Genomic DNA, 13,178 nt, shown 5'->3' on the forward strand with positions numbered 1-13,178 from the left:
ATGGCAAGCGCGGCCCGGGGGTGCGGCCCGTGGCTCCCGCTCCGCCTCGGGTTCCTGCTCCAGCTCGCGGCGCTGCTCAGGACGCCAGGGCCACAGGTGAGACGTGGGGCGGCTGCGGGACCTCCAAGGTCTGGGCCCCGGGCGGGGCGGGGGCGGGGGGAGGGGAGGGGAGGGGGCGCGGCCACAGGGGGCGCCTTGCTCTCTTCCGGTCCAGAGGGCCCCAAATTAGACCCTGGCCAGGAAAAGCCTCCTAGGTTTAGGGGGTTGCCAGTTGCCCCCACGAACACCTAGCTGGAGACATGTGCCAGCGTGGAAGGGCACAGAACGGCGCCCCCTCCTGCAGCGTGGGGACGCAGGTGGAGAGAAGGGTCTGGACTGGGTAGGGCTCCTAAAAGTCCTGGGATCCTCGGCGGGGACATAGGGTCCACTTAAGTGTCCTCTGTCGAGAAAATTCAGGTGGTTCACCGCCAGTCTCCCTACCCACGCCTGGACCCTGGGTTCAAAACCTCTGGGATAAATAAGTAGGGGGTGTGGGGATCGGGTCCAGCCTTGCCAGGAGCTAAGAGTCCAGTTTTACAGAAATGCAGGGAGAAGGCAAAGGCGCCCAGGCTAGAATCAACTCGTTCAGCCTGGAGCCCCCAGAACAGCTAATGGGATCATGGAGGGTTGGCAGTCCATGCCATTCACCTGCCCTGCATCCAGCTCTGGGTCCACCCATGGTTGCCAAGTAGGAATGTGAGCCCAGGGTGGCCAGAGCAGCTGTTTCCAGAAAAATGAGAAAAAATAGAAATGAGAAAAATTGTAAATCTCGATTTTTAAAAATGGAAGTATTTCCAATTTTTAAAATGGGTAGCTAATTAAAAACAAATGTGTAGACATGATGATGGTCAAGCCACCTCAACTGTGGGCAACCCGTCTGCAGCTTCTTCTCAGCCCACAAAACAGGCTGCGAAAAGAGAGGGGCTAGGAGGCAGTTTTCTGACTCGCCACCAAAACCATTGGCTCAGCTCCAAACCTGAGGGTCCTGGAGCAGGATGTGGTTTTTGCAGGGGTGTGGCTGGGCCACCCGGATGTCAGGGTTCCTGCTGGGTGCTCAGCCTCATCCTGTTTGCTCAAGGAGGGGCTAGAGCAGGTGAGTTAGCCCAGCAGGGGCCCGATGCAAGGGCAGCTCCAGCCCTCCCTCCCTTGGCCGCCCCCGAGCCTTGGTCCAGAGGACCCCTGGAGCCTGGCACCAAAATCAGCTGGGCTGGGCTGGGGAGGCAGAAGGGGTCACTCCAAGAGAGTCAGACAGCGTGGCAAGTGAGTATGGGACCAGGCGCTGGAATCAGAGACATGGTGGTTCAGGTTCCCATTCTGCGTGGTTTTAGGCTAATTACCTACCCTGTGTGAGCCTTAGTCTCTCTCCCTCATTTGGACAATGCTGGAGACAAGAGCACCAATCTCATTAGGAGGCTGTGAAGTCCTCTTGTAAAGCCCTCAGTCTTCTCTAGAAAACCAGAAAGAATTGAGGGGAGGGGAAAAGGAGGGACTTTAGAGAGTCCCCCAGCTCCCACTGTCACCCCTGTCTAGGGTCAAGGAGATCAACAGGCGGAGCCAGCCGCTTCCCCAATCATGCTTCCTTCTTTGTCTGTTCCCTTCTGCGAGAAGGGGAGTCACATCTAGCCCTGCATGGAATGAGGACAAGGGATGGGCCCAGGCTCCTTGGAGGAGGTGACTTTGTTTCCCACTTCAGGTCCAGGCCCTCAGGCCAGAGAGCCTCCTGCTAGTGTCCACCCTGGATGGAAGTCTCCACGCACTGAGCAAGCAGACAGGGGACTTGAAGTGGACGCTGAAGGATGGTGAGCAAGGGGCGATCCCTCGTTCTTTCTTGGACATGTGACGTAGAAGATAAGAGCCTGGAATCTAGAATCCAATGAGCCGATGTCTGCAGGTAGCTGCACCACTTCCCAGTTGGGTGGCCTTGGGAAAGCCACTTCACCTCTCTGAGCCTCCATGTCCTTACCTGTAAAATGGGGCCAAGGGTGATGACCCTACTTCACGGAGTTCTTGGGAGGATTAAATTACATGCACGATGAATGTTTGGCTCGGTGTCCGGCACAACTAAGCACACAATGACGATGAGCTAGGCTTCTCAGCGGGGAGTCGGGAGGAGGTTACTCACGCTCCATGTCCCTGTGCCCACAGATCCCATCATCCAAGGGCCAATGTATGTCACTGAGTAAGTGAACCTGTGGTCTTTGAAGGAGGGGGCGTCTGGGAGATGGGAAGCCAGGGTTGTCTGGAGGGAGTTGGGTGGGGTGGGGGTGGGGGCGTGTTGGAAGGAAGGGGAGAGATTGGCTGTGGAGCTCTGTGGTGCCTCCCGCAAGGGTGGGCTGCTACTAGCTGGGCAGACGGAGGGAACCTGGGCCTCCATGAACCCCGGGGGTGTGAGCCTAACCCTCCCCCTGTTCCCCTCTGCCCCACAGGACAGCCTTTCTCTCAGACCCAGCTGACGGCAGCCTGTACATCTTGGGGACCCAGAAACAACAGGGATTAATGGTGTGTTTCTTACAGTGTTTGGGGTGGGAGAGGGCCCAGGCTTCTGTTAGCTGGAGCGTGGAGGGGGCTGCACGGTTGGCGTCTGAGGGTCCCGCAGGGGGCTCGGAGCGCATTATGGGAAGGCTGTCCTGAGGCACCTGTGAAAGGAGGTGGTGGGGTGGTGGTTTGAGCCGTCTGCAGAGCGGACAGGCCCCTGAGGGCATCACAGGGCTTCTTCAGAACACTGGGGGCCTCAAGGGGGAAGCCTCCATCAGTTGGCTTTTGCCAAATAGTCACCCTGAAACTCAATGGCTTAAAAACACCAGCAGTTGATTTAACTCACCATTTTGTGGAATGCCAATTTAGGCTGGACTCAGCTGGGTGGTCTTGGCTGAGCTTGCTCCAGAGTCTGTGTTCAGCTGCTGGTCAGCTGGACGGCTGTCTTTCTGAAAGTTGGTTGGTGGTTGGCGGGCTTCTGAGAGGGACAACCGGGCCAGCCATCCCTCATCCTCATCAGGAGAGCCTGGGCTTGTCCACGTGGTAGCAACAAGGGCAACGGAGACAGGGCAAGGCCAGTGCGCAAAGGGGCATGCATGGGGGGAGAGAAGGTGTTTGTCTTCCACAGCGGGACTCCAAGGGGGGTATTGAACAACACTCTGGATTTGTCACAGGGAATGAGGTGGAATGTTTGTTAGGACTTTGTGCCATCGGAAGCAAGCTGTGTGACAACAGCCGAGTTACTGACCCTCTCTGGGAAATGAAAATGATACTAATTGCACCTAGTGAGCAGGTTGTATGCGTTTTTCTGCTCTTCCTCCTTCCTGGAAATGTTCCTTCTCAGAGGCTGCCCTTCACCATCCCCGAGCTGGTTCACGCCTCCCCGTGTCGCAGCTCTGATGGCGTCTTCTACACGGGTGAGCATCTCTCCAGCCTGCGGGTCCAAGTCCAGCAGGGACAGGGATCTCATCATGGTGGGGCCAGCTGGGCACAGGACAGCAGGGAGCACACCCTATCCCAGGCCATCTCGAGGGCTGGCCCACTTCCCACCTCCACAGGCCGGAAGCAGGATGCCTGGTTTGTGGTGGACCCTGAGTCAGGAAAGACGCAGATGACATTGACCACAGAGGGTCCCTCTACCCCCCGCCTCTACATCGGCCGAACGCGTGAGTCAGGCCCCAGTGGCTCCCTGCAATTGTTTCCAACTTGCATCCAGGCCAGTCAATCTGTCGGTCTGCAAACATTGCCCTGAGCACTAGGCAAGGAGCTGAAGAGACAGCAGCGACCCAGACAGACTGTGACACAGATTGTGGGCTTCAGGACGGGGGTACCAATGACACTCCCTGGCGTGGGGGTGGGAGGAGTATCACACGGGCATCCCTGGTAACCCTGCTTCTGGCCATCTGCAGAGTACACGGTCACCATGCATGACCCCAAGGCCCCAGCCCTGTTGTGGAACACCACCTACCGCCGCTACTCAGCGCCCCCCATGGAAGGCTTGCCTGGGAAATGTGAGTGCCGCCTTTCCCTGGCTCCAGCCTTCGAGCAAGGTCTCCAGCTCAGGGAATCCTGAGTGGCATCCATGAGCAAGCCTCACCACGTTCTGAATGACACACCCTTGGTGGATGACCCTAAGTGAACCCCCTCAACCCTCAGCCAGACCCTCCTTTACCCCAAGCTGTCTTTAACATCCTCACTCCTCCATATTCCAAAGGAGCTGAGCCAGGTAACCCTTGTCCTAGTGACCCCAAGCAACCCTCGAACACTCTGATGGGTCCTCACAGGTCCTAACTGACCCCCAAAGCTGAACGACCCCTGAGAGATGACCCTAAGTGGCCTCCCCCAAGATTAACCTCCCCCAGGTAATTCTGACCACCCCCTTGATATTATGACCGTCCCACGTCCCAACTGCCTGAATGACCTTACAGGGGCCCCTAAGCCACCCCTCATACCCTGACTTCATCGTTTTGCATGAGAACCCATGCAAGTAACCCTGACACATCACAGCCGACACCCCCAGGACCCTTGACTCACCCTCTTCACACTCTACATGACTCCCAAGTGACCCACATGCCTCCAGGCCACCCTGATTGACCTCTCCTGGGTGACATCAATCAGACCACGGCTAACTACCCCACATCCTAAGTGACCTCTCTCAAGTGACCTGGACTGAGTCACACACCTAAGTCACCTCTGGATGACCCTGACTGACCCCCACATCCTACACAGCTCCTGGGTTGACCCTGATTGATCCCCTGACAGATCAAAGTAACCTGGTGCACTCTGTCTGAGCTTCCCATGTTCTCCTAACCCTTCAGGGGATCTCACCTGACCCCCACACACCTGAGTGGCCCCCCTGATGATCTACCCTCCGAGCAGCTCCCCCCACCCCCCAAGATGCTGAGATGCCTCAGGTCCGAGCTCCTTGCCCACACCTCCCCATCCATCTTTCTCACAGACATGAGCCACCTGGCATCCTGCGGGATGGGCCTGCTGCTCACCGTGGACCCGGGAAGCGGGGTGGTGCTGTGGACACAGGACTTGGGCATGCCAGTGATGGGGGTCTACACTTGGCACCAGGACAGCCTGCGCCAGCTACCCCATCTCACGCTGGCTCGGGACACCCTGCATTTCCTTGCCCTCCGCTGGGGCCACATCCGACTGCCTGCCTCAGGTCCCCAGGACACAGCTACCGACTTCTCTGCCTTGGATACTCAGCTTCTGTAGGTGCCCATCCCTGGGGACTGGGGAGGAGCCGTCTGGGTGGATGTGATGTTCAAGCATGACACACCAATACAGCTGAACAAGGGGCCAAAATATTTCAAACTGGTTATTTGCCAAACTGATTGGCAAATGCCCAGTGCCTAGCACCTCCTGCCCCCTGCAGTGCCCCCAGGACCTTTTGGATAGCCCTGCTGTTCGGCAACTCTAGGGTAAAATATGGCATACAGGGGACCTCTGGGTCTCCACTCCAGTGTACGGGTGGATGGTGCTTGTTCTGCTTGGCAGGTGCTGTGCCTTATTGACTGTTAAAGACGAACTCTTACCCTTCCTTAACAGTACTGAATGCTCTAGAGTCCCCATCTTAGGGAACAAAGAGACAGAATGGGAAAATCAGGGATTATCCATTCATTCAATTCATTACACAAATATTAATTGAGCACTTACTGTGTACCAGCCGCCTGTCAGGCTCTGGAAGTACAATAATACAGCCCGTGTTCCTACCTACAGAGATCTTGGAGTCTAGTGGGGGAGACAAGAGTGTAAGAGGGCAATTATAATAGGGTATGATAGAGAATGATAAAAGGGAAGTATATATTTTTGATGGGAATGTATAGGAAGGGCACCTAAATTGAGACTGAGGGCAGGAGGCAGTCATGGGAAGCTTCCTGGAGGAAAGGACATCTAAATTGAAACCTGAAGGATGAATAGGAAGCAAGAGAGAGAGAACATGGCAGCCAGGGAACAGAAATTAAATAAGGCTGGAGCACAGATTTGAACAGGGAATAAGGTCTGAGAGTGTTAAGCAGGAATCTTGTAGGATCATCGAAATGGTTTGGACATTTTCTCCTAAGGCTAAGGAAAAGTCATTGGAGGGTTTTAAGCAAAGAAGTGATTTGATTATCTTTTCATTTTAGAAAGAACAACCCTGGCTGCAGTGTGGAGAATATCATAGAGTGGTATAGCGAGGAAGTGCCCACACACAGAATACTGCATTAGTTCAGGCATGAGATGAAGACCCTTTGGACTAGGGTGGAAATGTTAGAAATGGAAATAAGTGGAAAGTAAGAGATATGAAGAGGGAAAAACAGAAAGAATTTGGTGATCAGGGAGTTTGGTGATTGTGGGCAAGGAATCAAGGTTTGTGAGCAAGTGCTCAGGTTTCTAGAAGCACATGGGTGCTGTCGTTTGCAGAGGTAGGGAGCACTAGAGGAGGAAGGGGATGAGGAAGAGGAGTTAAGGAATGAAGTGACAAGTTCAGATTTAGAAAACTGAGCTCTTGAAAGAGGTTTGGGCTAGACACAGATTTAGAAATCATGACTCTAGAGTTTGTTTGTATCCGTTAGCTTTTGCTGCCTAACAAAGCACTCCCAAAACTTAGAGCTTAAAAACAATGAACACTTGTTATTTTTCAAGATTCTGTGGGTCAGCTGGGTGGTTTTCTGATCCGGGCAGTCTGGTGGCTTGGCTGAGTCTGGATAGTCTAGGATGACCTCTTTCAACTCTATCATAGTTGGTGGACTATTTGGCCTAGGAGGTGTCAAATGAGGTCTCTCATGCCCCAGAAGGCTAGCCGAGCACTTCTCAAGCCTCTGCTTATGTCACATTTGTTATTGTCTCATTCTCCAAAGCAAGTCACATGGCTAAGCCCAGAGTCAATGTGGGAGGGGACAATACAAAGACACAGGTCCAGTGGTAACTGAAACTACCCACCACCATCACTTACCCTTCTCCCCTTTTTCTTCTCCCTCACTAGGATGACACTGTATGTGGGGAAGGATGAAACTGGATTCTATGTTTCTAAAGCACTGATTCACACAGGGGTGGCCCTAGTGGTGAGAAGGGGTCTCTGAGGGGCTGGAAAGAGGGGATGGGGCAGGAGAGGAGCTCCCACACTCATGACTTTCTATCTTCTGCCATAGCCTCGTGGACTGACCCTGGCCCCCATGGATGGCCCCACCACAGAAGAAGTGACACTCCAAGTCTCAGGAGAGCGAGAGGGCTCACCTAGCACTGCTGTCAGATACCCCTCAGGCAGCGTAGCCCTTCCTAGCCAGTGGCTGCTCATTGGTGAGATTCTTCTAGCTCAAATTTGGAGTAGATGAAGGGCCCATGAGCCCCGCTTCTGAGCTGGAAGGCTGAGGTCACCTTCAGCCAGCTGACGTTTGCTCTGCGCCTTAGGACACCATGAGCCACCCCCAGTCCTGCACACCACCATGCTGAGGGCGCATCCCACCCCACAGAGTGGGACTGCTGAGAACAGACTCTCAGAGAACACACAGGCCCCAGCCCTCTTCCTGGAGGTCAGTGCTAGAAGGGCAGAGGGCATGGGGGGAGGCGGGGAGGAGACTTGGCAGGTCGGGAGGGCAGCTGTTGGACCTTTCCCTCAGGCTTCTAGGAATAACATCTGGGGGTGGGTCAATTGATATCACACAATTTCCTGGAAGAAAAACATACATATATGTTGTTATTGCCAGAAGCATATTAGATGTGTCAAAGGATATTTGTTATCTAAATTGTGTAATAGGATCACAGTTTTAATTCTACTTCAGTGTAAAAATTACAAAATATTTATCAGGTTAGAAAATGTAAACAGAAAAACTATAAAAGCAAGCTCTCCTGGGAGAGGGTTGGGCAAGAATCACTAGTGGTTCAAGGTTAGAACAGCCATGATTTGCTCCCTCTCCCCCTGCCCCTACCCACCCCCTCCACTCTCTTTCTCTTTCAAATAAATAACTAAATCTTTAAAAAACAAACAAAACAAAACAAAACAAAAAAACCCAGCCCTGACCCGAAGCAGTAATTCTCAAATCTGGTTGCTCATCAGAGTCACCTGGGAGCCCACTCAGGCCCCACTGAACTGGAGATGGATATCTGAATTTTTTGCTGATTTCCCAAGAATATCTATATTTTTTAGTGATGCCACCCCTCCCTTCCCCCCTCAAGAGATGCTGGTCATCAGCTAGGTTTGGAAGACCACACTCCTGGGACACCATGATATTTCAGCACCACGGAGAACACCGTGTTTCCCACCATGTGGACTAAATCATTCACTGCCCCTTTAGCTAAGCCCAGCAGGCTTGTACTGGGTGATGGAGAAGGGTTAGGGGTTCCACAGTGTGCTAAGAGTGAAAGTTCCTTTGTTCTCAGCTCCTGAGCCTGAGCCATGAGAAACCTTGGAACCTGGAGCTGCATCCAGAAGAGAAAACCCCGGACTTCTATCCAGGGCTGGGACCCCAAGACCTGTTGGTAGCTAGCCTCACTGCTGTCCTCCTGGGAGGGTGGATTATCTTCCTAATGAGGCAGGTAAGCCTATGGCCCCTGACCTCAGGTCCGTCTTAGGGTCTTCCTTGGGGGGACACTGCCCCTCCTCTCCAAGGCCACTCAGCAGCTCTCTCCCTCACCCAGCTCTGATTCTGCTGCCTGCCGTTCTCCCAGCAGCTCCCCGAGCCCCTGCTACTGTGTTCTGTATGTTCATGGTCCAGTGCCAGGCTGTCTCAGGCACCACTGCTGGGCCCCTCATGGGGCAGGACCTGGCCAGGGCTGAGCCCTCTTGGGCCCTGTATTTCAGCAACAGAGGCAGCTGGTGGAGAAGCAGCAGCAGACCCTCTTGGCACCTGCAGATCCTCCTCACATCTCACAGAATGCTCAGCCCCTACCATCAGGGGCCACCCCCCAGGGCCAGAAGGGCCTTCCAAGCCCCTCAGAGCAAGCCCAGCCAGTTGAAGACCCAGAAGGTAAGCTTAAGTGAACAAGAAAGACAGAGTCAGGCAGGGACAGAGAAAAGAGTGAGCAGGTTTAGCTTCAAAGTTGGTTTATTAGAAGTCACTATAGTACAGTACGGTGCTTAAGCCTGAGTTAAGAGAGGATTTACAGCTTCCTATGGAGTTAAGCACTCTAGAAATGTCTGCCATCATTGTTTATCATTACTTTCAAGGACTCTTGGGTGCAGACAGAACTGGGTACAGATCTAACTTCACTAGCTGTTCACTTTGACAGGTTTCCTTCCTCCTCTGAGCTTCGATTTTTCTCATCTGTCAAATGGGAATAACAACACCCACCTCATTGTATCACCTCATTATGAGACGTTACCAGCGTCATTATTATTAAATCAGTCTTAGGTGATGTTAATAATATCTGTGTTAGTTTAACATCATATTTGGTAACAGAACTAGTAAATTACCTAGGTGTCATTTTGTTTTTTTGTTTCTCTCTTTAGGACTTTTTATTTTTAAACATTTCTCTTTTGTCAATTAGATCCTATAAACTAGCCCTTTCAAGCTTCCCTGGTGTCTGTGGGAGGCCTCAGGGGAACTTTCTCATGCTTTTATTGGTCAGTCCAGGCTACTTCTCCTGCCTTTGGCTCTGGGCCAAACTGACCTCAGTCCTTTGCATGGGCTGTTACTGGCCCCTCCTGGTCTCCACTCAAACCACTGCCTCATGCCACTGTCCCCTTAACTCAGACCAAAGTCCGCCCCACTCTTGGCCTGATACTTCAGTGCTGCTCCCAGCATTCACTCTGTGTTCACCCTGCCTCTGCTGAGACAGAGAAGCCCACCTTCCTGAGGGGCTGGCTCTTCTAGAAAGTGCCCACTGCACCTGAGAAGGTGACTGAGCCCCGAGGTATTGCAGTGCTTGTCACTTTACTGGCTCTGGGTGGGTCCACATAATACCCACTGCACCCTGAAACGCTCATCTCCTGGGGTCTTCAGACTTGAGCTGGATCTTTCCCCAGACAGGACAGACTCCCTCTTTTCCCAGGATGGCTCTCATCAAAGCACCATGTGGTTCTTCTTGCCATTGTCCTTCATTTACCCCTCACCACCAGAGTCCATCAGAGCCCAGCAACTCTATCCCTGCCTTCTGAGCTGCCAGAAATGGGCCCACTCCCACCTGTGCTTCCAGGCCCTGAGCCCAGCCACTCCTGAGAGGCCAGGGTACACAAATCTAGGTTACTGCCTGCATCTTGCCAACAGATGAGAGTGAATTTTTACTAAAATAATCCAGAGCAAAGCTGAGGGGCAGCTTGGTACTTTTCTCACTGGTCTTGATGTGGATTCTCATTTGCTTTTCCTAGAGCTAATTGCAGAGACTGAAGTGGGCAGCCCTTCCTGAGTAGAGCGTTCTCGGGGCCATCGCACTGCACAACTCTTGGGGTACCATGTACATTTAGCTGTATGAATGGTGTCCCTCGGAGCTGAGCAGGGCACAGCCTGGCCAGACATGCCTGGGTCACTGTGAGGGATGTCTCACAAGCTACCCAAAGGGAAGAGCAGTAACTGTCCAAGTCTATCGACCTCTGCCCGCCTGAGCCAACCCCATCCTTCTTAATAGGAAACCAAGGCATTCCAGGGGCTCCTGCTACCCTAGAACAAACTCTGGAACAGGTTTGCATCCAAATGCCCATTGCTGCCCCCTCCCATCTGGGGAGGGGGGCGGTCTTTCCTAGGACTGCTCTCACCCTCACCATGCTGTCCACTGCCAAGCACACCTTCCTATTTGAAGCCAGTTCATCAATGAAAAGGGTTTATTATAAAAGGTGGAGGTGGGGAGAATGGCAGAGGAAGTAAAGAAAGAAATCTGGGCAGAAAATGCCAGAAGAGGAAGCATAAGGAAGATAATCTAGCAGGATTATCTATCTCCTTCCACACATTCATTTAATCCACAGTGATGCTGTGTGGGATCATCAACATGGGTCCCGCTTTACAGATGAGAAAGCCGAGGGCATAGGGGTTTAAGTCACTTGCCAAGGACACACAAAGAGGAAGTGGCAGGCCCAGGCTGGGCATGGAGGGTGGGAGTCCAGAGACAGGTTGAGGCGGTGGCGGGTCTGGACTGAGCAGAGGCTCCCTGAGACTGTGCCCGCCCCCCTCCCCTCAGCTGAGCAGCTTACCGTGGTGGGCAAGATTTCCTTCAACCCCAAGGATGTGCTGGGCCGCGGGGCAGGCGGGACGTTCGTTTTCCGGTGAGTAGGTAGCCAGAAGCTGGGCTGGAGATGTGGCTTTCACGGCACTTTGGGCCGCTGTCCTTCGGGGGGCCATTCTTCAAAGGCTCGCCGAGGCGGGTGCAGGAAGGAACTTTTTCCATCGTCTTCCCTCTCTGAACCACACCCCCCCAGGGGCCAGTTGGAGGGGCGGGCAGTGGCTGTGAAGCGGCTGCTCCGTGAATGCTTCGGCCTGGTCCGGAGGGAGGTCCAGCTGCTGCAGGAGTCAGACAGGCACCCCAATGTGCTCCGCTACTTTTGCACCGAGCAGGCACCCCAGTTCCACTATATAGCCCTGGAGCTCTGCCAGGCCTCCTTGCAAGAGGTGAGCCAGAGCTCAGAGGGGCAGTGGGGTGGTGGTGGGGGTCCCAGGTTGCACAGTGACACTGTCCCCCACCTCTTCAGTACGTGGAAAACCCAGAGCTGGAGCGCTGGGGCCTGGAGCCCTCCATGGCGCTGCAGCAGCTGATGTGTGGCCTGGCGCACCTGCATTCCTTACACATAGGTAGTATCCGGCCCCGCCCTCCGCTCCAGCCCCCACTCCCCCCCCACCCCAGCCCCGCCTTCCCCATTCCCCACCGCTGCACTCAGCTCTGCTCTGCTCTCAGTGCACCGGGACCTGAAGCCAGCCAACGTCCTTATCGCGGGACCTGATGGCCCTGACGGCCGAGGCAGGGTGGTGCTCTCAGACTTCGGCCTCTGCAAGAAGCTGCCTGCTGGCCGCTGCAGCTTCAGCCTCTGCTCGGGCATCCCCGGCACGGAAGGCTGGATGGCGCCCGAGCTCCTACAGCTCCTGCCCTCTGACAGTCCTGTGAGTCCTTCCCTGGCCCGGTGCCTCTCCTGCTGCGGCCAAGCCTGTTTCTTCATCTTTAAAGTGGCATAGTTCATCCCTTCTTACCTAGAGCAGTGGCTCTCAACCTGGGACTATTACACTGCCCAGGGGACACTGGGCACTGTCTAGAGACATTTTTGGTCATCACAGCTAGCTGGGGAATCGGGGTTTGCAACCGGCATCTGGTGGGTAGAGGCCTGGGATGCTGCTAAACATCCTACAATGCACAGGACAGCCCCCCATGACAATAATCCGGCCCCAAATGTCAATAGTACCAGGGTTACAAAATCCTGACCTAGAAAAGGGGTTTCAATCTGCACTGTGCTGCAGAATCACTGGCAAACTTGAGAGTCAGATGCCCAGGCCCCACATCCAGTGATTCTGACCAGACTAGCCCAGAGCCGGGCTCCAGGTGATTCTAATATGTAGCCAGGGAGAATCACGGATGTAGAGGGTTTAGGGAGCACCAGAGGATCGAATACAGTTGAAGCCCAGAGCAGGGTCTGACCCCCAGAGACACTTGAGTCTGAGACCCCAGGATTATGGATTTGAGTTGTCAGTGTGTGGGTGGAAGATGAAGTCATGTGCACAGATGAGAGTAATAGGAAAGGTTAGTCGCTAGGCAAAGCCATGCCTAAATCAAGAGAAAGCAGGAAGTGGCCACCCGGAGGCGCAAGGACTAAAGGATCTGATGTTATGAGATTGGACAGATTTTAATTAGTAGCCAGCATTTTAACTTTTGGGAAATTTCACATAGCAACCTTGATTTCTGGATCCTCTTGGAAAATCAAAGCTCTGCCACCCAGGAGAGTCCCCTGGAGATCATACGGTCTCACCGCCGCTTCAGTCCCTCCAGCCCGGCCGGCCTCACTCACCTCTGTTACCTGCTAGGCCTGGAGGAATGCAGCTTGCACACCTGCACTAGCAGCTCAGGAGGGCCAAGATTTTGGATGAAAACCACGGGCCCCTTCCAGTGGTGCAGAGGGGTGGAGGTCTCAGGTCGAGGAGATGGCGCTCAGGAAGCATCCTTGAGTTCTAGTCTGAACCAAAGCCCTGGCTACCGTATCAGCCCACAGGAGAATTGACCCGGGCAGGCTTCCCGGAAGCAGGGACTGCCTCCTTATGTTG

The 13,178-nt window shown here is 53.9% G+C and overlaps 1 protein-coding gene across 1 annotated transcript in view; it reads left to right on the forward strand.

Annotated features, from left to right (window-relative positions):
* ERN2 (endoplasmic reticulum to nucleus signaling 2) overlaps positions 1–13,178 on the forward strand; it is a 14,768-nt gene continuing 1,590 nt past the window's right edge. Inside the window, exons 1-16 of the mRNA XM_034988025.1 lie at positions 1–96; positions 1,733–1,838; positions 2,185–2,218; positions 2,466–2,538; positions 3,359–3,680; positions 3,924–4,025; positions 4,973–5,237; positions 6,992–7,070; positions 7,158–7,305; positions 7,417–7,538; positions 8,386–8,541; positions 8,807–8,972; positions 11,116–11,200; positions 11,354–11,543; positions 11,624–11,723; positions 11,827–12,029. Coding sequence (XP_034843916.1) covers positions 1–96; positions 1,733–1,838; positions 2,185–2,218; positions 2,466–2,538; positions 3,359–3,680; positions 3,924–4,025; positions 4,973–5,237; positions 6,992–7,070; positions 7,158–7,305; positions 7,417–7,538; positions 8,386–8,541; positions 8,807–8,972; positions 11,116–11,200; positions 11,354–11,543; positions 11,624–11,723; positions 11,827–12,029 — 2,247 coding nt within the window. The remainder of the gene's footprint in view (positions 97–1,732; positions 1,839–2,184; positions 2,219–2,465; positions 2,539–3,358; positions 3,681–3,923; positions 4,026–4,972; positions 5,238–6,991; positions 7,071–7,157; positions 7,306–7,416; positions 7,539–8,385; positions 8,542–8,806; positions 8,973–11,115; positions 11,201–11,353; positions 11,544–11,623; positions 11,724–11,826; positions 12,030–13,178) is intronic.

Source organism: Mirounga leonina, unplaced genomic scaffold (assembly GCF_011800145.1).
Source record: "Mirounga leonina isolate KUSES-001 unplaced genomic scaffold, KU_Mleo_1.0 Mir_448, whole genome shotgun sequence".
In the NCBI taxonomy this organism is placed as follows: Eukaryota; Metazoa; Chordata; class Mammalia; order Carnivora; family Phocidae; genus Mirounga; species Mirounga leonina.